Below are 27,555 nucleotides of genomic sequence, written 5' to 3'. Positions count from 1 at the left end.
AAAATAAAAATTAAAAAAATTAATCTGGTACAAGATCTTTTGTGGGGTGATAAGGTATGTTCCAAAACTAGCCTGTGGCAATGTTTGTACAACTCTGAAAATTTACTGAAAATCACTGAATTGTACACTTAAAATAGGTGAGTTTTATACAAGGTGAATTGTATCTCAATAAAGCATTTCTTAAAAGTTATAAATACACATACATACCCCTCCTCCCTCAACATGGATTATTACTATACCATTTAAAACCTGCTGGAAAATATTCAGTCAGTCAGATATTTATTGACTGCCTATTTGCCAAGCACTAATATGTACAAAGACGGACCAGACATGGCATATCTATGGCCTTAAGGAAGTACTCTTATGACACAGAAACAGTATAAAATAGTAGTAATACCTATCATTTATAAAACACTGAGTGCTGAACATGATACTTGATTTTACTGACTTAATAAATGTAACATGTTACTAAAGGTCCACTGCTCTTGATAGTAAAAAACTGAGTGATAGAGATGAAATATGAGCTGAATCTTTAAGACTGAATGGAAATTCATTTAGAGACAGGGGTTCCAGGTAGAAAATAGAGCAAATACAAAAAGAGAAAACTATACAAGACGGCACATGCAGGATCTGCTGAAGAATGTCAGGAGCCAAGAATGGAAAGGCAAGGAGCCAAATCAATGTCATGAAAAGGTAACCTGAACATTTTCAGAGAAAGGTTGAGTTACTGGTTATTTTCAACCCAAATGGTCATCATATCCAAACAAACTTGGTAAGTACAAATGGTTGTACCATATTTATAGGTACATGGGTACCATGTTTACCCATAAATATGGTAAACAAAATACTAAAAATATGTAACTACAGATGTCTGTTTTTCCATTCCTTTCCTATTTCTCCCTCTTTTCATCTCCACTTGATCTGTCCAGCAGCAACCCACCATACTGCTTACTCATGCCTTTGCCAAATAGTACATATGTGGTCAAATTGTATTATGGTTAGCAAATAAATCTCAACTTGACATTTAGGACAATAAAACAGAAATCTTAAATGTTTAATCAAACTGTGGATTTTTTCTCAAAAATAGTATTTGTTAGTAGTAGTAATAGAGAAAAGTTCTAATCAGCACTAGTACTGGTGAGTAAAAGTCTACAGAAGCAGAATCAAGTTCTTATCTCTGAGAAGTAAAAAGACTAATGATGATTGAGTACAAGAGGAGTTTGAAAGTAAGTTCAGAACAGGAGGCTTGGTTTAACCTTGGCAAGCCTATTGGAGCAGTTTTAAGAAATAATTCTAGTCCTGATACCATATTGTAAATAATCCATAACTAAATTATAAGCACTGAAACTTAATTACATGAATATAACTTTAAAATCACAAAAAACTCGAGTCCTGCGAAGCAAAGGGTCGCTGGTTCGATTCCCAGTCAGGGCACATGCCTGGGTTGCAGGCCAGGTCCCCAGTAGGGGACACATGAGAGGCAACCACACATTGATGTTTCTCTCCCACTCTTTCTCCTTCCCTTCCCCTCTCTTTAAAAATAAATAAAATAAAATATATATTAAAAAAAAAAGAGAAAAACAATCCCAAAACTGAGGACCGTGAAAGCAGCCTCTGGGACAACTTCAAATGTTCCAACATTCACATCATAGGGGTGTCAGAGGAGAAGAGAAAGAGCAAGAAACTGGAAAGCTATTTTAAAAAATAATGAAAGAAAACTCCCCTAATTTGATGAAGGAAGTAGACATGCAAGTCCAGAAAGCACAGAGTCCCAAACAAGATGGATGTAAAGAGGCCCACTTCAAGGCACTTCATAATTAAAATGCCAAAGGTTAAAGATAAAGACAGGATCTTAAAAGCAGCAAGAGAAAAGAAGTTAGTTACCTACAGGGGAGTTCCTGTAAGACTATCAGCTGATTTCTCAAAAGAAACTTTGCAAGCTACAAGAGATTGACAAGAAATATCCAAAGTCATGAAAAACAGTACCTACAGCTAAGACTGCTCTACCTAGCAGAGATATCATTTAAAATTGAAGGACAGATAAAGAGCTTCCCAGATAAGAAAAAGCTAAAGGAATCCATCATCACCAAACCATTATTATATGAAATGTTAAAGAGACTTACTTAACAAAAAGAAGGTCAAAATTGTGAACAATTAAATGATAATACAGACCTATCAACAAATGATCTAAAAAACAAACTAAGCAAACAAGAGTAACAGAGACTCATGGAAACACAGAGTGTTTTGATGGCTGCCAGATGGGATAGGGGTGTAGGGGAATGGGTAAAGAGGTAAGGGGACTTAGAGGTCCAGAATAGCCATGGGGATGTAAAATACAGTGTAAGAAATGGAGTAGTGAAAGCACTTATAAGCGTGACCCAGGGACATGAACAATGGTTGTGAGGATTGCCTGAGAGAGTGGGGTATGCTGGTTGGAGGCAGGCAAATGGGGAAAGGTAGGGAGAAGTATAATAGCATAATCAACAAAAAATTTTAAGAAGTTACACATATCTATTTGGTAAATTTAAGAAAGTGTAAAACAAACACAAAAGAAGTTGAATTTCCAGCATTTTTCTATTTACCTCTCTTATACAAGAAGAATGGTATTTATGCAGAGAGGGGAATAGGTAGGAGAAAATGCATGTATACATACACTTATCTCCTCCTAAGATGAGTTACTTGCTACTATGTGACTATACTACTCTACTAGTATATGGCTTCCAGTCCCAGTTCTACCCATAATTAACAGAATCTTAGGCAAGTTACCATGTTTATGAGCATTAATTCCTCATCTGTAAAGTAAGGGCATTCAAAAGATCTCTAAGATTTTTTTTGTCTCAAAAATTATTTCAATTTAATCAATTTCAGAAAACAATGTCAAAAAAAACTGCCATTTGTACAAGTTGTACATAGCTATAATTTCTATGCTAAGAATCCTGAAAAAAGCCATAACTCAAAACTGTAAACAATGAAGAGTTATTTTATTTTGTGGCTCTGGAACAGTTGTTCAGGGTTGTCACATTCTGCACTTTTATTTTCCTTGAAGTATAACAAATGAACTTTGTGTGTGTGGGGGTGTTGCATGTTTGCATGTGTTGCTGGTGTGGAGATGTCTGATTGGGAAAGAAAAATGGTTAAGAAATGACCAAAGGTGGGTGAGACACATATATAACCTCAGAGATGTGAAAGGCTGCCAAGGTACACTTTCAGAATCACTTACAGAAAGTGATTAAGGATGACACAGAGAGAAATCTGTTACATTAAACAAGTACATATTTAAGTTTTATATGAGCAAAGGGAAAGGTATTTCCCTTTTAGAATGAATGGATTATAAGGGACTGATAGAGTGCTGGCAAGAATGATTATTTCAAGTGTTTTGAGTACTTTACAAAAGAAATAAAATTTCACAAACTGACTCAATGGTAGGGCAAAGAAAATTCAACACATGGGCAAGACATTGGGAAAAATTATGGAGAATATGAAACAAAATGAAGTGAAGCCAATTAAGGAAGTCAACAGAACCCAAGCTTTACACCACTGCTGTAGAAATCTGATTTCCCTTATTTTTGGTCCATTCTCAGATAATAAAAATAATTATTTTGTTCCACTTGTGAAAGAATAATAGATTAAAATGAAGTATGAAAAGTAAGAGATTAATGAACATTTCCCTTCTGTCTTATATAAACATAATCAATTCAAATTTATGGTTTTGTTACAGAAAAACCTATACAAATAGCATTATAAGATTTCTAAATAGAATATAAATCATTTAAATTATCTCATTTTATAGAGAAAGGAACTGAGGCCCAGTGACTTCCCCACTAGCAAGGCTCAGATTAACCTGGCCCCAAGTCCATTGTTTTTTATTTTTCACTACACCACCTTTTGATCCTAGGTCTACTTCTGCTACATATCTCTTCAAATGAGCTACTTTTCCTTTTTATTTATTTAGAAAATATTATTTTTCTTTGTGAACTTATATTCAAAGACTTCAACCTTGATAATACAAAGTTTTCATTAGGCCCTGGCCAGTAGCTTCAGCTGGTTAGAGCGTTGCCCGGATTCACCAAGGTTGCAGGTTTAATCCCCTTCACGGCAAATACAGGAAGGAGTCAATGAATGCATAAATAAATGGAACCAAAAACAATGTCTCTCCCTCTTCTTTTTTCTGTCTCTGCAAAATCAATTAAAAAATAAATTCTTAATTGAAAGGCAAATTACTGAGTTTTTAAAAAGCCTGACTCTAGCTGTCTTATACACTAAACAGGTGTACATCTACATTCATGGAAAGCCATCTTTCACACAACAAACATTTAATGACCACCTACTATGCGCCACAGACTGTTCTCAGTGCTAAGAATACATCAGGGAACAAAATGATAAAAATCCTTGTCTTCATCAACCTACATCTTACTGGGATAGGGACAACAGATAAAACTAAAATATATAGCACGCTAGATGGTGACTAATATTGGGGAAAAAATGTCCAGGAAAGTATTTTAAGATCACCCGTACGAAGATAAGCAAATAAATCATGTGGATATTTGGCAGAAACTATTCAAGGTGGAAGAGAGAAAAGGGAAGATGAGGAGTCTAGATTGGCTGACATGCAGTGAACAAAGAGGAGTAGAAAATGAATGACCACTGTACAGATACTGACATTTACTCTTAGTGAGACTTGAAGATGGAACCTATGAAACTTGCCAGTGGACAGAACAGGGCCATGAAAGAGAGGAGACAATGATGACTTGAAGGTTAATTAACAGATAACTGTTAAAAATCTCAATCTAAATTCAGCCTTCCCCCTCTATATTCTCCCCAGAAGCAATCATTTAAAAAACTTTAATTCTTATGGGTGTTTTCACTGTATATAACACATTTACAATGGTTTTATATATTTAAGATTTTTACATGAATATCATGCTATATACATCCTTTAAAAATAATCTTTATTTTTTAAGCAGTTTTTAAAGTTCACAGCTAAACTGACCAGAAGTAGAGTTTCCATGTATACTCTCTCTTTCTAGCACTATCAAATCCTAAACTAGGGTGGTACATTTGTTACAATTGATGAGCTTACACTGACATGTCATTTCGCTCTTTAAGTCCACAGTTTATATTTGGGTACTTTCTACAGGTTTTGACAAATGTATGTCCCATTATAACATCATACAGATTAGATTCACTGTCCTAAAAATCTTCTGTACTCTGCCTATAACCCTTGGGAACCACTGATCTTTTACTGTGTATAATTTTGCCCTTTCCAGAATGTTACACAGTTGAATTAATAAAGTAGCCTTTCTGAATGACTTCTTTCACTTAATGATGTATATTAGGGTTCTCCTGTGTCTTTTCATGGCTTGATAGCTCATTTCTTCTTGGGCTGAATAATATTCCATTGTCTGAATGAACCAAAGTTTATTTATCTATTAAACTACTGAAGAGCATCTCAGTTCCTTCCAAGCAACTGAGTTTTGGCAATTATAAAGCTGCTCATACCTAAAGACCTAAAATTTTTTTAAATGTATTTTATTGATTATGCTATTACAGTTGTCCCATCCCCCCCTTTACACTCCTCTGCCCTGCATGCCCCCTTCCAACAACATTTCTCCCCTTTAGTTCTTGTCCATGGGCTGTACAAATAAGAACTTTGGCTTCTACATTTCCTATACTGTTTTTATCCTCCCCCTATTTTCTACCTACCATTTATGCTACTTAATTCTCCATACCTTTTCACCCCTCCCACTCCGCCACTGATGACCCACCCTGTGATCTCCATTTCTGTGATTCTGTTCCTGTTTTAGTTGTTTCCTTAGTTTGTTTTCTTTTAAGGTGTGTTTGTTAATAGCTGTGAGTTTGTTGTCATTTTACTCTTCATAGTTTTGATCTTCTTTTTCTTAGATAAGACCCTGTAACATTTCATTATCAGGGCTGAGTGATGATGAACTCCTTTAACTTGACTTTATCTGGGAAGCACTTTATCTGCTCTTCCATTCTAAATGATAGCTTTGCTGTACAGAGTAATCTTGGATGTAGGTCCTTGCCTTTCGTGACTTGGAATACTTCTTTCTAGCCCCCTCTTGCCTGCAAGGTTTCTTTTGAGAAATCAGCTGACAGTCTGATGGGCACTCCTTTGTAGGTGACTGTCCCCTTATCTCTTGCTACTTCTAGAATTCTTTCATTTTAATCTTGGCTAATACAATTCTGATGTGCCTTGGTATGTTCTTCCTTGGGTCCAACATCTTTGGGACTCTCTGAGCTTTCTGGACTTCCTGGAAGTCTATTTCCTTTGCCAGACTGGGGAAGTTCTACTTCATTATTTGTTCAAGTAAGTTTTCAATTTTGGGGGTCTTCCTCTTCTCCTTCTGGTACCCCTATGATTCATATGTGGGAACGTTTAAAGATGTCCTGGAGGTTCCTAAGCCTCTACTTATTTTTTTGAATTCTTGTTTCTTCATTCTTTTCTGGTTCAATGTCACTTTCTTCCTTCTGCTCTGAACCACTGATTTGAGTCCGTTTCCTTTCCACCACTGTTGGTTGCCTGTAGATTTTTCTTTATTTCACAAAATGCAACCTTCATTGCTGCCTGGGTCTATTTTTATGCTGGTGAAGTACCCAGTGAGTTCCTGGAGCAACCTGATAACCAGCGTTTTGAACTCTGCATATCTGATAGATAGCTATCTCTTCATTTCTTAGTTGTATTTTTTCTGGAGCTTTAAACTGTTCTTTCATTTGGGCCACTTTTTTTTTTTGTCTCGGCAGGCCTGTTACGTTGTAAGGGGCAGAGCCTTTGATGTTCACCATGGCAGTTCAACCCAGGTCTCTGGGTTGTGAAGCTGCATATGGGGGAGGGGTCCAAGAGGGAACAGTGCAGCTTGTTCTGAGCCCTGCCAGTTTCCAAACACTTCCCCAGATACCCACAATCAAATTGGACCCTTCTGGTACTGATTCCTGGGTGGGTGCGTGGGCTTGTGTACATTCTAGGACCCTGTGGGTCTCTTCCACAAACTCTCCTGTGAAGCTGGAAGTTTCTCCCACTGCCACCTCAACCACGACAGAAGTTTTCTGTCAGAGGTTTTGAGACTTTATTTCTCGCACTGGAACCCAGGGTTGTGTGGTCTGTCTTGCTCCCTAGTTGTTCCTCCCAGTTTATCTGCACAGGAATGTGGGACCGCCCAGCCTGCAATCTGCTGTCCCACTAGGTCTGCCAGCTCCTGCCTTGCCATGATTCCTGTCCACCCTCCTACCAGTCTGGATGAATGTTTCTTCTTTAACTCTTTGGTTGTCGGACTTCCACACAGCTCAATTTCCTGCCAGTTCTGGATGTTTGTTTTTAAATAGTTGCTGTCCTTCTTTTGGTTGTGGGAGAAAGCAATGTGTCTACCCATGCCTCCATGTTGGCCGGAAGTGAGACCTAAAATTTCATTTCATTTGCATAAATACCAGAGTATAACAGATTTGTGGTAAAAGTATGTTCGGCTTTGTAAGAAACTGTCATACTGCATTCTACAGTGGCTGTACCATTCTGTATTCCCACCCACAGTAAATGAGAATTTTTATTGCTCTAAATTCTCTCCAGTATGTGTATAATGTTGTCAATTTTTTCCTTTTCTCTTAAATTATGGTAACATAAAATTTACTATCTTAAATCCTTTTCTAAAAGTTAAAAATATTTTTAGGTAGAAAAAAAACAAATTGTAAAGTTTACCATCTTAACCCTTTTTAAAAAAAGATTTATTTATTTATAGAGAAGGGGAGGGAGGGAGGAAGAGAAAGAGAAAAAAACATCAATGTATGGTTGCCTCTTGAGTGGCCTCCACTGGGAGCTTGGCCTGCAACCCAGGCATGTGCCCTGACTGGGAATCAAACCTGCGACCCTTTGGTTCACAGCCCATGCTCAATCCACTGAGCTACGCCAGCCAGGGAGAATATTAACCATTTTTAAGTGTGCAGTTCAGTAGTGCTAAGTACATTCACAATGCTGTGCATTCAATCTATAAAACTTTTCATCTCAAATAAACTGAAACACTATACTCATTGAAGAACTCCCTACTTGCCCCAGCAATCATCAAGCTATTTTGTTTCTATGAATTCCACTATTCCAGGTACCCAATGAGATTAGAATCATACTGGAGTCTACTCTTTTTGTGGCTTAGCGCAATGCCCTCAAAGTTCATCCATGTTGTGACATGTGCTGCAGTTCCCTTCCTCAAGTTTGAACATTCCGTTTTGTGTATACACCACATTTTATCCATTCACCCATCAAAGAACATGTGGGTTGCTTCCAGCTTTTGCCTATTGTAAATAATGCTGCTATGAACGCAAGCGCACAAACACCTCTTTGAGTCCCTTTCAATTCTTTTGGGTATATAATCAAGTGGAATTGCTGGATCATGTTTTATTTTTATTTTTTTAAGAAACCACCATACTGTTTTCCATAGGGATTGCACCATTTTATATTCTAAGAGTATACAAGTGTACCAATATTTCCACATGTTCACTACTTATTCTTTTTTTTTTTTAGTTTTTATGCTAATGGGTACGAGAGATAGTGTCTCATTGTGATTTTTATCTGCATTTCCTTAATGATTCTTGATGTTGAGGATCTCTTCATATGCTTGTTGGCTATTTGTATATTTTTTTTCTGGAGAAATGTTTATTCAAATCCTTTGCCCATTTTAAAATAGGGTTGTTTGTTTGTTGCTGAGTTGCAGGAGTCCTTTATAATTCTAGATATTAACTACACAGCAGATTTGCAAATATTTTCTCCCATTCCATTGGATGACTTTTCAATTATGTTAACTAGATCCTTTGATGCACAGAAGTTTTGAAATTTGATGTACAATAAATCTTTTGTTACCTACTCCTTTGGTGTCATATGCAAGAAATCACTACCAAATCCAGTATCATTAAGCTTTTGCCCCATGTTTTCTTCTAGGAGTTTAACTGTTTTAGGTCTTACATTTAGGTCCTTGGTCTACTTAGATTTAATTACTGTATTAATACATGGTGTTAGGTAAGGTTCCAACTTCATTTTTTTTTGCTTGTGGGTATCAGATTTTCCAAGTACCCCTTTAATGGAAACACTATTCTTTTCCCAATGAATGAATGAGTGAGTGAATGATCTTGCCATCCTTGTCAAAAATAATTTGACCATACATACATAAAGGCTTATTTCTGGGCTCCCTATTCTAGTCCATTGATCTATGTCTTACTTTAGGCCAATATCACACCATTTTGATTACAGTAGATTTGTAGTAAGTTTTAAAATTGGGAAGTGTAAGACCTCCAACTTTCTCTTCTTTTTTCCAAGATCGTTTTGATTATTCAGGGTCCCCTGAGATGCCATATAAATTTTAGTATAAGTTTTCCTATTTCTACAAATAATATTGGGAATTTGATGGGGATTACAGTAATTCTGTAGATCATTTTGGTTAGCACTGACATTTAGCAATAAGTCTTCCAATCCATTAACACAGGACATTTTCCCATTTATTTGTCTTCTTTCTTTCAGCAATGTTTTGCAGTTTTCTGTGTAAAAGTCTTTCACTTCATTAATTAGATTTATTCCTAAGTATTTTACTTCCATTAATGTTACTGTAAATGGATTTGTTTCTCAATTTCCTCTTCAGGTTGTATACCTTGTTAGCATATGCTGATTTTTTAAAATCCTTACTCAAGGATATGTTTATTAGTTTTAAAGAGAGAAACATCAAAGTGAGAGAAACAATGACAGATTGCCTCCTGTATGCACATGAATGGGAGACTGATCCTACAATCTAGGTATATGCCCTGACTATAGGATGGCACTCCAATCAACTGAACCACCAGGCCAGGGCTAATGTATGGTGATTTTATGTCCTGTAACTTTGCTGAATCATTTATTATGTCTAATTTGTGTGTGTGTGTGTGGGGGGGGATCTTTACAGTTTTCTACATGTAAGATCATGTCATCTGCAAACAGATAATTTTACTATTCCTTTCCAACTTAAATGCTTTTTATTTCTTTTTCTTGCCTAATTGCTCTGGCTAGGACTTGTTGAACAGACCGGGTGAAAGTAGGCATTCTTGTCTTGCTCCTGATCTTACATGAAAAGCTTTCAGTCTTTCACTATTGAGTATGATGTCTGCTGGTCTTTTTCATATTTGGTCTGTATTTATGTTGAGGTAGTTTTCTTCTGAGTTTGTTGAGGGTTTTTATCATGAAAGAGTGAATTTTATCAAATGCTCTCTGTGTAACAATTGAAATCTGTGATTTTACCCTTCATTCTGTTCATTTATGGTATAGTACACTGACTAATTTCATATATTGAACTGTCCCTGAATTCCAGGAATAAACCTTACTTGTTCATGGTATATAATCCTTTCAATATACTGTTGAATTCATCTGCTATTATTTTGTTGAGAACTTTTGCAATGCTACTCATCAGGGATATTGGTCTTCAGTTTTCTTATGAAGTGTTTTTGCTTGGTTTTAGTATCAAGAGTAATGCTGGCCTCATAGAATGAGTTTGGAAGTGTTTTTCTTTAGTTTTTTGGAAAGTTTAAGGGGATTAGTATTAATTTTCCTTAAAAGTTTGGTAGCATTTACCAGTGAAGGCACCTGCTCCTGGGCTCTTCTTTGTTGGCAAATTTTTGATTACTGATTCAATATCCTTACTAGTTATTGGCCTATTCAAATGTTCTATTTCTTTATGATTCAGTCTTGGTGGGCTACGTGTTCCCAGGAATTTTCCCATTTCATCCAGGTTAACTGATCTGTTGGTATATTAAGTCATACACATCATTTTGCAATACTCTTTTCTCTATAAAACATATAACAAATAAAAATATCTTACATGAGAAAACACTGAATCATGAATATTAAAATAACCAAGAGTTCAAGAAAACGAATAATCAATATGAATTGGTATGATGAAGAAAAACTTAACTGAAGCCTGGACACTTAAGTTCAACCTGGAAATAGAAATCAATGGTAAGGTGAAGGAAAGACAAGAAAGTTTTTCCAATTAGGGACCCAATAAAAGCAAAGAGAGAGAAGCAGAACTGAATGGTAAAGGTGAGGTGGGTTCAACTGCCTGAAGTGGGAAAGAGTCTGATATGAAGTTATACAGATGAGGGAATTATAAACTAAAAAGGTAAGAATTAATCTGGTCAGACATAGGCATACTTCATTCTACTGCACTTTGCAGATACTGCATTTTCATCAACATAAAGACGAGACTCTCCAACCAGCAAAAAGAGTTCAACTTGCTGAAGGCTCAGATAATGGTTACTTAGTATTTTTTAGCAATAAAGTATTTCTTTAATTAAAATATGCACAGTTTTTTAAAAAGACATAATGCCACCGGACACTTAATAAATTGCACAGACAGTATAGCATAAACATAACTTTTATATGCACTGGGAAACCAAAAAATTCATGTGACTCACTTTGTGATTTTTGCCTTATTGTGGTGATCCGGAACCAAACTTCCAGTATCTGTGAGGTATGCCTGTACTTTAGTGTATGCCCCTTCATTAGCAAACACTCAAAAATCTGCTAACCAGAACTAAGAACCTGAAATATCTAGCTTATTGACTCTTACAGATAACAGAAATCCACCCAAGGTTTCTGAGTTGAAAAGTGACAGCAGCAATGGTGTTCTAGGAAGTTTACTGAAATACTGCACTGCAGTGGTTCTCACCTGGGGAGAGTCTGCCATTCAGAGGACATCTGGCAATTATACACCTGGGGGGAGGGGAAGTGCTACTGGCACCTAGTGCGGCAGAGGTAGGGATGCTGCTAAATATCTTACAATGTACAGTCAAGTCCCCAAACAAAGAATTACCTGGCTCAAAATGTCAACAGTGCCAAAGTTGAGAAACTTTGCTGTATGCAACTATGAGCTATTCTCACAAGAACCCAAATTAAGTTCAAATACAGGGTCCCACAGAAGTGACACCTGCTTGCATGTGGTTGCTAAAGTAATAATATGGATGTAATAATTTATAGTTTTAATTTGAACACCTCGCCTAAAATGTCATATGGTATCCTTGAGTGTGATAGTGTTAGGTTACAGAATTACATGCTTATAATTTTGTAGTGAAAGATTTTGTAATAAAAAAAGGGCATGATTTGTGCCAAATCCTGTATATTAGAAAAAATGTACAAGGAAAACACTCCAAAAGATCAATAGCAGCAAGATTATGAAGAATTATTTTATTTTCCATTTTTCAAAAAATTCCACGATTATTATACCATTATCATTTCAAGAGGAAAAAACTGACTAAGAAAATTTGATTTGGTATATATTTTTTAAAAGTTTCATTTAACTCAACCTTAAGTATTTAAGTGCCACTTATATGCCAGATTCTGTGATAAGAATTAAGAGTGGTGTACGAAACAGACAAAATCTATACTCTCAGAGAACTTATAGTCTGTTGCAAGAAAATAACACTGAGTAAATATACTAACAAATTATGATTAGTGTTCTTAAGTTAACAACAGGGGGGTTTCAATTAGTTTGTTTAGAGATAACCTAAGGAAATGATACTGAAGATCCAAAGGATGAGAAATAACTAGACAGTTGAAAGAAAGGGAATGATGGTAAAGGGGGTAAGAGACGGCATTCTGACAGTCAGAGCAGCATATGTAAAGGGCCTGAAGAGGAGAGGGCTATTGATGTTAGAAATAAATGAATCAAAATAAGATGAATGAGAGTGTAGTAACTAGAGGAGATAATAAACTTAGAGAGGTAGGAGAAGTGGGCAGGAACCAGATTTGGCAAGGCCTGGAAGGTCTCAGTAATGAGGTGGAAAGGTAAATGTGGTGGGAAGCTACTGAAGGAGAAGAGAGGTGTGATTTAACTTATTTTTAAAAAGAACCATTTGTGCCCTGGCTGGGTCCCATGCACCAAAGGGTCGCCGGTTCAACCCCTGGTCAGGGATTGTAAGGGAGACAACAGGTCAATGTTTTTCTCTAACTTGATGTTCCTGTCTCTGTCTCTCTCTCAAATCAATTACAAACATATGCTCGGGTGAGGATTTAAAAAATAAAAGAAACATTCTGGCTATTTTATGATTAGAAAAGAGCAATAGCAGAAATTAGGCAACCATGGTGGAGATGAGATTTTATCAAGGTAATAATGATTTGCCCCGGATTTTAACAGTGAGTAAAAAGTTACCAGAAAAGAATGGAGTGACAGTAACTAAATAATACAATATTTACAACCTTGTGCAAGACAAACTTTTCTTTCCAGGGAAGCTGCTGCAGAAGCAGGCAGTGATGTTCCTTGTCATATGACAGGTCCCCCAACCCTGAAATCCACAGCTGAGTGGTGGTTGAGGGTGAAGCAGGAAACCAATAAAAAAAAAAGGCCAACAGTAAAAAATGTCTGCTTCACAAGGGACTCAGCTTATTAACTCAGTAAGAGTCTCTCAATAATTTAACACAAATATAAAGACTAAGAGAATTTGGAAAAATAAAACACTACCTGAGTTAGTGGCTGGCAGAGCAGTACAGAGAAGATACATGAATTCCTATCACTAACACACTCCTACTTGAAGTATCTTAGATAATGCAAGAACTGGTTCCTTAATTTTTCTAATATCCTACCTTATTTTACCTAGTCTGAATAAGGATGTTCCCTGCATTCTTAAAAGCGTCATAACAAGTACTCATTATGGTGGAATTTTAATTTTACAGAAACTGAAATAAAAAATTATCATTATGTTTTCCTGATGACATACAGCTAATGAGATGCAATCCTATAAATCTTAAGAGAAGTTACTGAACACCAAACATTTAGGGTGTCCTTTCCTTTCAATTTTGAGGTACATATTTATTGTAAACCTGAGTTTAGGACAGAAAGATAAGGGATCTACTACAACACTAGTTTACAGAATACACCCCCAGGGTCAGTTTAGAATAGGAATCTTGAGAAACCTTGACCTGCCAGAATGTGAACTAGGAATTTAAACCATGTTATTCATTGCTCTATCCTGACTGCTTACAACAGAACCTTGGACACAGAAGCTGAACAAATGAATTCAATTCAGTAAAGAACAAATTCAATAAAGGAAAGACAAACAAGTCATTTAAACTAAGCTGCCAAGAGTTCACGCATAACCCTTAGGTACTAGAAAGCTGTCAGAGTCTCTACTGATTTCTCTTAATTAATCTTCGTGTTCTTTTTAAAACATACAACTTCACTGAGATATAATTCACACACCATATAACCCACTCATTTGGGTGCAGTCTGTGCTTTTTAGTACATTCAGAAAGCTGCATATTAAATCTTCACTGTAAAAGGCCCCATATCTATTAGCAGTCATTTTCCATCTCCCTTTGTCCTAGGTACTGACAACCAGTAACATACTTTCTCTCTATGGATTTGCCCACTCTGGACATCTCATATAAATGGAATTACAGAACATGTGATCTTTTGATTGGTTTCTTTCATGTAGCACAATGTTTTCAAGACTCATCCATGTTGTTGCATGTAGCAGTACTTCCACTTTTTAATAATAAGATTTTATTTATTTTTTAGAGAGAGGGAAAGGGAGGGAGAGAAACATCAATGTGTGAAAGAAACATTAATTGGTTGCCTCTTGCACTCCCCCACTGGAAAACTAACCTGCAACCCAGGCATATGCCCTGACCAGGAATTGAACTGGCAACCTTTCAATTCACAGGCTGGTGCTCAATCCACTGAGCCACACCCGCCAGGGCAGCATTTCCTTTTTATGGCAGAATAATATTCCATTGTATGGATGCACCACATTTTGTCCACTCATTCATCAGTTAATGGACATATGGGTTGTTTCCATGTTTTGGCTACAGTGCATAAGGCTGCTATGAACATTTATGTTTAAGTTTTTGTGCAGACACTTGTTTTCAACCCTCTTGGGTTTATACCTAGGGGTGGAATTCCTCACTGTTAAACCTTTTGAGTTTATGCCATACTGCATTCCAAAGTGGCTCCACCATTTTACATTCCCATCAGCCACGTCCAAGGGGTTCCACTTTTTCTACATCCTCACCAACACTTCTATTTGTCTTTTTGCTGACAGCTATCCCAGTAGATGTAAAGTGGTGTCTCATTATGGTTTTGAGCTAATTTCACTAATGACTAATGATATTGATATTTTTTTATTTGTTCCTTGGTCCTAAATAAGTTTTGTTTTTTTTTTTTTTACCATTGAAAGATAATACTGTTACTGTTTTAAAGCATAGGAACAAAAGGGGTTGGAAAAATTATTCAAGACATTACAAGAAAAAAATGTGAATACTTAGATATAAGATGTTTAAGGGACTCCTCATTCTTTTGGCAAACCTTGTTAAAGTGGAGGTACCAACGCCCTTTCCAATTTCCAATACACATGTGCACACACACACACACACAGAGCTGGACACACAGCACATGATCATGTGCTAGCCAATCACAGAACCATATTCTCCTGCCCACAGTGACTAATTCAGGTATAAGCATGCAATCAAATTTTGTCTGATCAGAATTCTCCCTAAACTTTCCCTAGTACTCTAATAATTAATGCCAGCTGTGGCCCCAGACTTAACCAGGTTATGAGAGCCAGATTCCCCCATTATGCTAAAAATAATTTGAGCTAGGTTTCTGTTGCCTAAGACATAACTACATAGTTAATATTTCAGCCTAAAACTATCAGACCTACCTTTCAATAACAATACTATAGGGGAAAAAAAGTTTATGGAATCCTTAAAGCCCCTATTCTAAAGAAAGCCTGAAAACAACAATTTTCATGTTTAACCAAAGAACTAATAATGATGAACAATTATTTGAAAATCTTAAATAAAAATCTTTCCTTGTTTTTCTGTACCAGGAACAACTGTGGAAAGTGGCTAAAGAGGTCCAGAAGAAATAGGCAGGATAGGTGGCAAACAGAATAGGGTCATTTAATATAGCCAAGTGGAGATTACTTCTAGGTCTTTCAGGATACAACTACCATAACTAAATTTAACATCCACTTTAAGAAACCAAAACGAAATGCTACAAAAACTGAAACAAGTATTGAGAGTAGATACTGGGTAAATCAAGGTTACATTGAATAGGAAACTGAGAGAAAATTTCTTTTAATATTTGAAAAGAAATCAGCCCTGGCCAGGTAGCTTGGCTGTTTAGAACACCATCTCAATACACCAAGGTTGTGGGTTTGATACCTGGTCAAGGCACATACAAGAATCAAATAATGAATGTATAAATCAGTGAAACCACAAATCGATGTTTCTTTCTCTCTCCTTCCCCCCTCTCTAAAAATCAATAAAAAAATTAAAAATTAGCTTTCCATTTCCACCATCTTGGAGACTGTGGAGGCCTGCTGTGAACAGGACATCTACGACAAATATGTCTAGAAGGCTGTGATCCAAAGCCATTTTTGCCAGCTATAAGTGGGGTCTCCAGAATCAGAGGGGGCACATAGCTCTTCTTAAAATTGAATGTGTTTATGCTCAAGATGAAACTGAATCCTATCTAGGTAAGAGATGTGCTTACGAATACAAAGCAAAGAACAACACAGTGACTCCTGGTGGTAAATAAAACAAAACAAGATTAATCTGGGAAGAGTCAACTCATACTCATAAAAAGTGTGGCATGGTTTGTGCTAAATTCTGAACCCACCTTCCTGCTAAGGCCACTGGACACAGAACCCGTGTAATGCTGTACCCCTCAAGGATTTAAACTTATTAAAAAGGAAAACAGCTCTGACTGGTGTGGCTCAGTTGGCTGAGGGTCCTCTGGCAAAGCAAAGGATTCCCAGTTGGGGCACATGGTTGGGTTGCTGGTCTGGTCCTTGGTCAAGATGCAAAGGGAAACCAACCAATGAATGTTTCTCTTCCTTCCTGCCTCCCCTCTCTCTAAAATAAGTAAATAAAACCTTTTTCTAAAAACAATTTTAAAAAGTTAAAAAATAAAAACATTTGTTAAAGATGAAAGCAGATCATAATCTACCACCAAATAATGAAACATTATTTTAGGATTATGACTTTTGTTAATAAAAATGTAATGACATTCCAGTTTGCCAAAATATAACCATTACTGAAAATGTAATTTTTAAGTTGAATGTAAATTCAATTTTGGGTAAAAGTGAAAGCTAATCAAATTTTGTCCTAACTGTAAATAAACAGTAATAGAAAACAGTTCAGCATTTTAAATAATCAAGCTAATCCTGTATTACCAGCACACGTCTATGACCTTAGATCACTGTTCATTATGGATACTAAACAGTGTGAATTAGAGCTATTTTTCTGGCTAAATCTAAAATCTTGTGGATAAAGTTACAAAATCTACATAAAGTATTTACTGACTAACAACAGAAGATTAGAAAAATAAAGTCAGAAACTAGTAATTTTTAAACAATTTGCTTGAAGCACAGGAGAAAGTAGGCTTTCACTTGAGTGCTAATGAAGGGATAAAGGAAACCTTCTCCAATTCAAGTGATGTGATCTGAATTATTCTAACAGGGAACACTGAGGGGGAGGAGGTATTTGGAGTAATGTCTGATGAAGCAAGTTGGCAGAAATAAAACAGCCTCCTTTCACTCTGTATGTACTATGTCAGGTACCATTAAGCATTTAAATGGTTTAGAAAAATTAGGGTAAATTCAGTAACTATTAAATGGAGGAACCAAGGTTCAAACACGGATTAAGGAGCTTCATAATCCATGCTCTTTAATTATAATGCTAGAAAGTCTTTTAAGGATCATTATTTATTACGCAACAGGCACTAGTACCAGAAGCAATAATAAGCAAAGACAGTGGTCAATGGGCCCCTGTGGGGTCACTGAGGCCTTTCTTTTCAGAGGGCTGATAAGATCAAGCTGCCTATTTCATAGTATTACTACTTTCTTATTATGTAAATTTGCACTGTAGTGTAACCCAGTGGTGCTTTGGCAGAAATTAAGGCAATGTCACCAAACTCTACTAAAAGTTATTGTATTTCACATTTTTAAAAAAAGAGCCCTTATACTTAAAATGTCCTTGATGAAAAACTGATCTTTTGTTTCTAAAATTTTGTGATAAAATATGGATTACACATAAAACACCTTTACAGCAAGTTTATTTCTGCAGTAGGATGACTGTCTCAAGGAAAAAGTTTTTGTGCAATTACACAAGTTGCAAATTGAACTGGCCACTTTTATGGAACATCATCTTTCCTTGAAAGAATGACAAATTATGGTTATTCAAACAGTGTCTGAGAGATGTTTTCAAAAAATGAGCAAAGTGATCTATGGCTTCAAGGGAAACAACTTACAGTATTTACTGGGTAGTGATAAAATTTGAGCCTTAAAAGTAAGACTTTTGGGAAAGTTGTACCCAACCACTGTGAGCCTGACAGATTCCCAATATTTAAGATTTTTCTGATGAATTATGTAGTGACACTAATAATCGTGGATTTTCATTGTATAGTAAAATATGTCAGCATTTGGAAGAGCTACGTAATTCAGGGAACTAGTATTTTCCAAATGACCAATACATGTGTTACAAAATCAGCCATGGGCAAGAGAGACATGCCAAATGCAACAGACCAATGAGTTTCAATGTAACAGAATAAGAAAAGTTCTTTGATGTGGCTTCAGATTCCAAATTGTACTTTTAAGATATTACTACTTCTGATGTTATGGTATAGTATCAAAGATAATTCCCATAATTATCTAAAAGGGCTATTAAGACAATGCTTCTTCAACTGCCTCCCTTTTCAACTTGGATATTCGTCATATACTTCAATCAAAGGAGCATTCCACAAAAGAATGAATGTAGACACTGGAAAATCCAGCTATCTATTTCTGTGTCAAATATTAATGAGGCCCCCTAAAAAAAGTTAAACATGGTCATTATTCCTACAAAATTTTTGAGGCTTTGGAAAATAAGTCATTTTTATTAGAAACTTATATATCTGTAAAATAGCTTTATTATTATTTTCATACACATTTTTAAAAATCGTAAGTTTTCATTTCTAAAATGGTAAACAGTGGTAAAACCTACAGAACTCTTTGAGGGTCCTTAACTTTTCACAGCAATAAGCAGGTTGAGCCCAAAGCTTTGAAAAGTTCTGAACTGAGACCATTATAAGCATGCATGCACGCATGCATACACACACACACACACACAGTCCTTATTTAGTATGTATTAATACAAATATTGTACTCATGTCAACTGTAGATGAGAGTCTTCTCTGGCCCTGTTTTTTAGTCAACCTAAATGGGAAGCACAGTATATAGACTGTGTTCTTTAGAGTTTAAAGCCCACAAATGATGCACAATTTCTAAAAATCTCTTTGGGAAAAAAGAAAATACTGAATACCTATTATACCCCATGGACTATGGTAGAAGATTTTACATAGTTTTTTTTTATTTTTATTTATTTATCTTTAGAGGGGAAGGGAAGGAGAGAGGGAGAGAAATATCAATGTATGGTTGCCTGTCATGCGTCCCCTGCTGGGAACTGGCCTGCAACCCAGGCATGTGCCTGACTGGGAATCAAACCTCGATCCTTTGGTTCACAGGCCCATGCTCAACCCACTGAGCTACACCAGTCAGGGCTACGTAGAAGTTTTTAATCAACTTTGAGATCTATATTAAGGCTGAAAGAAGTTAGAGGGAGGTAGTAGAGCACAATATGAACAATATAGACTTTACTTTGACATATGTAAGTTAAAATCATTCCCTTGAATGTTATGCTATTAAGTCTCTTCACTCGAGTTTTTCTTCTATAATTTCTACTTATAAGATTGAAAGAAATGAGAATATAATTAAAAGTATATACAAGAGGTACTCAAAAAGTTAGTTCCCTTCAATCCTACTTCTCCTTTGTTTGAAAACTAAACAAATGAGTACCAAAATCATCACTCAAAGTTAAATTTGAAAAACTCATATTGTGTTATTTTAGGCTTAATGGAGAGGAATGTGCTTCAGTAAACATTTAAAAATATTTTAAGAATCCACAACCAATATCAAATATTAGGGATCGATTTTTAAAAACTTACACATTTTTTCTGAAGTAGTTCCATTCTTTTAAAGCTAAATCACTCCTACAACTCTTCTAATCTTGTATATTCATTTGATGTACTAGTATCTATGAAAAACAAAGACATCTTGGTATATCTAAGAAAATCATCAATGAAGCCATTTTAAAATGGTTGCCTTGTAAACCAGGAAAGCTGACAGGAAGTACAAAAACAATTATTTAATTTCCAACTATCTTTCTATCAGATATATCATATTGTCACATGCTTGACTATTATATAAAAAATTAGATAGTAGTTATTTTAAGTATAGTACATATGTTCCAAGATTTGTGATGAGAGAGGTCAGTCTCTAAAAGTTAATAAGACTTAATAGCTTAACAAGGCTTTTCACTCTGTACAGTTTAACAAATCACCAAGGTCATTACTAAACAACACAATCAATTTATTCAACTTCTGCCAACCAACAACTTTTTAAAAAAAGTTCAAGCTGACTTTGTGTTTTATGTTGCGTGGACAGTCAAGTTTTTACTTACATACTATTTTAATATTCTTTTGCTTTCAGGGTGTATTTCCCCTTAAAGTTGTGTGTTTAAAAGATCTAATTATTATTCTAACATGTTCTATTCAAACCTGAATACTCTCGAAACTTCTATAAAAATTAAGTAGGTATATTAGGAAATCTACGAGAGAATTTTCCTTCTACTTTTAAACATAAACTAGATGAGCTTAATTTGCTTTATTCTGACAAATTTTCTCTTTGAGGTTTGGTCACTATCCATTTCCTGTGTTGCACTGTACATATCCTCCCTATAGTTACTATTCTCAAAACCAATATAATGATGGTCCCCTAACACACTACATGAAAGAAGCCAAGCACTGGATATCATCTGACAGTTCTGTAAATTATTTTAAATGGATATTAGCATATGTTTTCTTTGATATTTCTGTCTTTCAAGAAGTTAGCATGCCCACATTTGGGAGGAGCCAGAAAGGTTGAATGAAAGATAGGAGTGAATCAGATTGGAAGCTGTGAATCAGCTTCAACTCCAACACTTAGAAAGTATGACTTTAGAAGCCACTGATTCCTTGTGCCCAAATCACCCTTCAATGAGCAATAACATTATTTCCACCTAACAGTGTCGACAATATAAATAAAGAAACACAAACACAGACAACACTGCGGTGATGGCCTGAAGGAAAGGGAGGGTAAGGGTTGGGTGGAGGGCAAACAGGGAAAAACCAGGGACAACTGCAATAGTGTAAACAAAAAACTAATAAAGGTAAAACATAAAGTAAAAAAGGTTCCTTATTAATTTTAAATTCAACTTACATATGAACACAAAGAAAAAACAAAGAGCCAATTGCAAATGTAAAAGAAAAAAATTACTGAATCCTATTAAACCCCCTTCTCCCCCACAACCAGAAAAGCTGAAAGTGATAAAATACTCAGAGAATTACTAGGCATCATCCTAACATTAACCTATTAAACTACACAACACTCATGAAACAGATGTAAGTACCTCTAGTTTTAAAGAGAAAAGAACCCTAAATCTGATTCTCCTAAGGTTACAAAGTTAGACATTAGATTAAACTCTAGGTCTTTGTACTCTTCATAATTTTAAACTGTTGGATCAACCTGGAAAAAAAAAAAGCTACCATTACCTCACTCTATATGCTATCCTCTATATTTGTGCTGCCCAATAAGGTAGCCAGTAGCCACGCTTAGCTCTTAAGCACTTGATAAGCAGGTAGCCCCAAACTGAGATAGCTGTACGCGTATAAAATACAAACGATTTTGAAGACTTAGTATGAAAAGAATATAAAATATTTCATTAATTATTTTACATCAATTACATGTTGCAATAGTATTTTGGAAATAGTGGATTAAATAAAACTCACTGAACAGCACTGGTCCATACATACTTCTTTCCCAAGACCTCTCACAGAAATGTGATTACAACCAAACCAATTAGCAGTACATATTTAGAATTTGTCGTAGCACAACAAAGAATCATATTTGGAGGGGGGAGGAAACATGCAAAAGTGTTTTGAGGGACACACACATAAATGTAACTAATAAATACAAAAAAATAGGCCATTCTAGTGTAATCTAAAGATTATAAAAGATGTTTCTACCTCAATACAAGCAGGTGACACTTTGAGTAAGTCACAAGGAGAAAGTATGACTTTCCATTAGAGTCATATCACATCTCCTCAGGTGGAAAAGTAAAAATAATCCTATTCTAATGTACACACAGGCTTATCAAAGTTAGCAGAACATGCTCATTCATAAAGCATCTCAAAAAACCCTGCCTAATGTGTATTTATAAATCACATTATCATAATATTGTTCTAATATAGAGTCAGCACTTAATCTTATTTTGACTAAAGTAATGAGATACACAACACAGTAAAGGGGCACATCAATTTAAAAAATAAGAATCATTTAAGAGAACACTGGCAATTCTATAAAATGTTACATAGAAAGTTACCATGTGACCAGTAATTCCATTCCTAGGTATATAATGAGAAATAAAAACATAGGTCCACACAAAAATGTGCACATGAATGTTCATAGCATTATTATGTATAAGAGAAAAGAAGTGGAAGCAATGCAAATGTCCATCAATGGATAAATAAAATGTGGTGTATCCACAGTGTGGAATTATTATTCCACTAATATAGCCATTAAAAAGAATGAAGCACTGATACATTCCTGTTACATTTGTGAATCTTAAAAACATGATGCTACTTGAAAGAAGCCAGCCACAAAAGATCCCATATTGTATAACTCTATTCATATGAAATATCCAGAATAGGCAAATCCTAAAAGTGACTGTGAAATGGAGAGTGATTGCTAATGAATGTGTTTCTTTTTGGGGCGATAAAAACGTTCTGAGAGTGTACTGATAGTTGCAACTATGTGAAAACATCAAAAGCCACATTAAATGGATTAATTGTAAAATATGAGAATCATGTCTCAACGAAGCTGTTAGAAAAATGTAGGACAAAATGGAGGGAAAAAGATTACAAGGATTTTCAAGCTATTGCTTGATTGCTATTTTTCTGGATTTTATCACTGTGTAGTCTTTGTCTTTACGTTTTGTCACTGGCGATGTTTTTTGCATTTTTAACCTTAAAACACTCAGGAAATTAATAGCCTACTCCTAACCACTCAATAGTTCCTCAAACTTTGAAACCCACTTCAGAGATAAAATGGCTTTGGGGAAAGCCCAAAAAAATAGTTACTATGTCAGCCAAGCAAATGGTCCAAGTTCGGAAACAGGTGATGGGAATTTGAAGATCTCAAGCATACAGAAATACAGAGGGACAACGTGAAAAACACTACTTTACCACTTTCTTTTAAAAGCTAACTCTTGATTCCGATGCAGAATGGATTAAGATTAAAAAAAAAAAAAAAACCAACCCAACCTTAATTATGTAAACTCTTAAAACTGAAGGAGTAAAGTCTATAAAAAACGTGTGTGTGTGTGTGTGTGTGTGTGTGTTTAACCCTCACACTGTGTGTACCCTAAGAACCTCTGGGAGCCGCTGGGAGGCAATAAAGGGTTTTTATTTTCACCCTTTTAAAATAGTAAAACGCGATGGTGCCATTCCCTAGCCCACCCCATCCCCCACTACCACAGCCAGCAGGTGGAGGGAAAGGATACTGTAGACTAGAGGATGAAAGCTTTGTATAACCCTTTGGACTTTATATGTAAGAATGCAGCTGGTAGTCTGGGGGGGGGGGTAAAGAGATTTGTGAATAAGCTGAATTAAGGGGCATCCTTTGCCTGGAAGAGGGCACACGGTGAGCCACATCTTGAATCAGCTATGTCCATAGCAAAACAGAGGCCGCAGGAAGGCACTGTTAGCATCACCAGGATGGCCACTCACGCCGGGGGTGTTTTTTTCAACGGAGAAGTTGAATCCTGTAGTTTGAATATTGGAGGGAGGCAGGGGTAGAGCGGGAATTGGGAAGACCAGAAAAAAATGCCTGTAAGTGGAGACGCCTCGGGCCTCGCCGAGGAAGTTCCGAACCCCACTCGGTCGCCACACGCTCACACTCCCCCACCCCACCTCCCACTGCCCTCCTTCCCCCGGTGCCAAACGCCGGTGCCCGAGAGAAAGCCGGAATCGCCGCCGCCGCCGCCGGGGTGGGGGGCCGCAACCGGGCAAGAGCGGCACGGCGCACGCACGCCTCCTCCGCACTCGCCGCGCCCGGCGTCCCCGCGGCGCGGCCCAGCGCCTCGCTCCCGCGACGGACCGGCTCCGCCGGGCAGGCCTAGGCCGCGCTGGCTGTACCCCGGCACCTAGCTCCCCAGCAGAGGCGAACCAGGCCCGACACAAACTTCCCGGCGCGTTAGCAAAGGCGTCACGGACGGGCCGGCCCCCAGCGCCATTCCCCCGTGGCCCCTCGGCAGCTCCCGCCCCTACTCCCCAAACTCGGAAGTCCCGGCGGAGATCGGTCCGAGGTCCACCCCTCCCGCACCCTCGAGTTTACCTCCAAGTCGCGGCCTTTGTTCTTGAAATTCTTGAGCCGTTGGTTGTCCAGTTTCTCGTTGTCCGCCATGGCCGGGCCGGTGACTCCTTCCCCCGCCCGGGCCCCGCGGGATCCGCCCCAACCACCACGCCGCACCGACACTCCCAGGAACCCGGCCGCCGCCTGAGCTGCCTTGCTCGCCGCGCTGCCGCTTCCTTTCTCCTCTCACCTGCCGGTGCCGCGGCCTTCTCCTCCTCTCCCCACCCGTCCCACCCCCCGCCCTAACCCCAGCGCGACAGCAGCTCCAGCAAAGACAACTGCGGGGCCGGGCGGCAGCAACCGCGGCGGAATGTGCTGCCGGCTGAGAGGGGGAGGCAGCCTCGATGTGAGGGCCCCCGGCACTGCGGCCACGCCCATCGCTGCCAGCCCAGTTCGCCAATTGGCCGACCAGGCTTTAGTGAACTCCACCAATCAGAAGGGACGATGGAGAGCTGGGGCGGAAGAGCGAACGAAAAGGGGAAGCGTGCGGCCCTGGGAGGAAGGGGCTTACGGCCCTGTAGGCAGGGAAGAGGAGGGGCGCGGCGGGGACCGGGCGGGGAGGGACCACGTGCCTGCGGAACAGGAGGGAGGAAGCCAAGAGAATTACACTTGAGTGATGGGAAGGGGAAGGACGATTTGTTTCGCTGTGGTGGTAAGGGCAGTCCCAGACTTCTGGAGTCCAAGATAGAAGCCGAGTTAAACTACGTTCTTTTCTTCTGCGTCGCGTCTTGTCTTCCAGGGCATTCTTTGCGCGCTCCGCTGGATTTACAGGAAGTGGGAGCCGCGCTTTGGCTTTAAGCTGGGTCGGAACACCCCCTTGTCCAGCTCCCCACTGAGCTCCGTTCTAAGGCACGGGGTCTCTGCCCTCCTGGGCTCGGGCGTTGAGGAGCAGACTGGTAGGAGTGACTTCCGTTCCGGAGGCTCAGCGGCAAGCTGGAGGGACGTTGGGTGGAAAAGGACGCGTTAGACAAATCTAATTCATTCCCTCTGACCGAGTCCCCGCAACAGGTAGGAACTTGTGGACCGCTGATGATACCATCTTCTAGGTATTTCGTCCTAAAGTAGCTACTCGGCCACAAAGCACTAGATTCTGTAAGGCGGGGACCGTGGCACCTTTACAAAGTAGTGAACTGTTTTTAACTGTCGAAAAGGGAAATATTCCTCATAAAGATGAGGAAAATTATCGCCGGAGGCAGAAAAAACACGAACTACACAAGAACGTACTCATATTTCAGAAAAAGGAAGAAAGACGGGGCTTAACAATATACTTAAATACCAACTAATAGACTAAGTGTGCAGGAAAACGTGAAGTACAGTAGTCAGCCACCACTGAGGTTGGATGGAAGACGTGTGTGTGTGTGTGTATGTATGTATGTAAGTTTTGGATGTGTTTAAATTCGGCGAGTTCCCCCTTCCCTCCCAGTCCTTACTGGCGTGTGTATATATGTATTGTACATATAATATATAATAGTTATTTTTTAATAGAACAACGTGCAGAGATAAGACATTTAAAATGGGGAATAATACCTTTAAAGTCCTCAATATTTTGTATACTTTGACCTGCCTAGACAAACAGAAGTAGTACCTGGAAATAGTTCACACTGAAGGCTAACTTGATTGGAAATTCAGTGTGGATTTTAATGATAAGGTTCGTTATAAATCTTTATAACCCAAAGGATCATTTAATTGAAGTAACATTGCACATTGGAACACTATTTTTAAAGTTATGTGTTTAGAATAAAATTCAGTTGAAAAGCTAGAATATGTGTGTGTTTTCCAGCAAGATGGATTTTTGTCACAAGCAGAATTCAAGAAAACAAATTACTAGAGAATTCCTGCCCTATAATTAGAAGTTATCTTGCTAACATGCTGTGTAAAGACAAATATTTTGTACTTTTTGGAATAAATTCCATCATAGTTCTCATGAAATTGTCTGCCATTATGTATCTCCATGTCTCCCAGTTACAACTGGTTGTCTCCGGTGACTGAACAACTGGAAGTTCTCTGCAGAATCCTCCTCAGAGGAGGCTGTGATCACTGTTGTCCACTTAGGAAGATACAATACAAACAGGAAATAACCATAACGTGTCATTTCAGTTCTTTTTTAAATTATTTGTTTAATGTCTGTCTAGGCTCTGTCTTCCTCGTTTGACAACAAGCTTTCCGAAGTCCAGGGTCATATTTGTTTTGTTCTCTCTATATTCAGCACCTAGTATGTGGCACATTATATGCTCTCAGTGACTATTTGTCAAGTGCAAGACCTGAATCTAAGCTACTTTGAGTATATGTTTGATAAGTTCAAAAACAGGCTAACACTTCTTGATTAAAAATGTGGATTGAGTTGTTGTTGCTTCTGATTTACATCGGGTTTCTTCTAAGAATTCTTAACTTGGTATCATGCTCATTCCAGAGTTGAGATTCAGGGAGTAGATTAGACATGAGTTTCAGGGTAAATCCCCTGTACATGTTTAAAAGTAGTTGTGAAAAATAAATAAATAAATAAAAGTAGTTGTGGCACAATTTGCTAAGATGAACAATTATCCTTAATTATAATCTTTAGGTAGTCTGTTTGCTGGCCTAAATTTTTCATTTGAAATGATCATACCTGTTACCATTCAGTTTCCATATTTGCTGTTTGTACTTACAGTTCTAGATCAGGGGTGTCAAACTCATATTCACCAGGGGCTGCATCAGCCTCGCAGTTGCCTTCAAAGGGCCAAATGTAATTTTAGGACTGTATAAATGTAACTACTCCTTAACTAGGGTCAAGGACCTCTGCGCTGCTGTTGGGCAGAAACAAGGTGCCAGGCTGGATAAAACGACGTGGAGGGGCGGATTCAGCCCATGGGCCTTGTATTTGCCACCTGTGTTCTAGATGGAAGATACATAGTTTACCAGAGGAGTAAAGAAGTTAGTCTGGGAGTTGGTAATAGCCCTAAAAACAGATTGGCAACCTAATTGGGAATATATGGTAGCTCTAACTATAGTTAGGAGATACCAGAAATTCAATTTGCTGAACTAAGAAAATAGTAAAATTTAGCTGTCAATGCCATT

General features: G+C 37.7%; 2 protein-coding genes across 7 annotated transcripts in view; one reads left to right on the top strand and one right to left on the bottom strand.

The window, feature by feature from the left end:
• Nucleotides 1-24,820, bottom strand: part of KPNA4 (karyopherin subunit alpha 4) — a 65,048-nt gene extending 40,228 nt beyond the window's left edge. Inside the window, exon 1 of the mRNA XM_053657666.1 lies at nt 24,484-24,820. Within this exon, the coding sequence (XP_053513641.1) occupies nt 24,484-24,552 (69 nt within the window). The 5' untranslated portion in view covers nt 24,553-24,820. The remainder of the gene's footprint in view (nt 1-24,483) is intronic.
• Nucleotides 24,821-25,087: 267 nt separating this feature from the next.
• The window catches only part of ARL14 (ADP ribosylation factor like GTPase 14), a 70,843-nt gene continuing 68,375 nt past the window's right edge, over nt 25,088-27,555 (top strand). For all 6 annotated transcript variants that reach the window (XR_008390207.1, XR_008390208.1, XR_008390205.1 and 3 more), the window contains exon 1: nt 25,088-25,509. The gene's annotated coding sequence lies outside the window, so the exon portion shown is untranslated. The remainder of the gene's footprint in view (nt 25,510-27,555) is intronic.

This window comes from Artibeus jamaicensis, unplaced genomic scaffold (assembly GCF_021234435.1).
Source record: "Artibeus jamaicensis isolate MK-2021 breed Jamaican fruit bat unplaced genomic scaffold, CSHL_Jam_final scaffold_474, whole genome shotgun sequence".
NCBI classification, from domain to species: domain Eukaryota; kingdom Metazoa; phylum Chordata; class Mammalia; order Chiroptera; family Phyllostomidae; genus Artibeus; species Artibeus jamaicensis.
The sequence above is the reverse complement of the archived record's forward strand: the minus strand, read 5'-3'. Positions and strand labels throughout refer to the sequence as shown.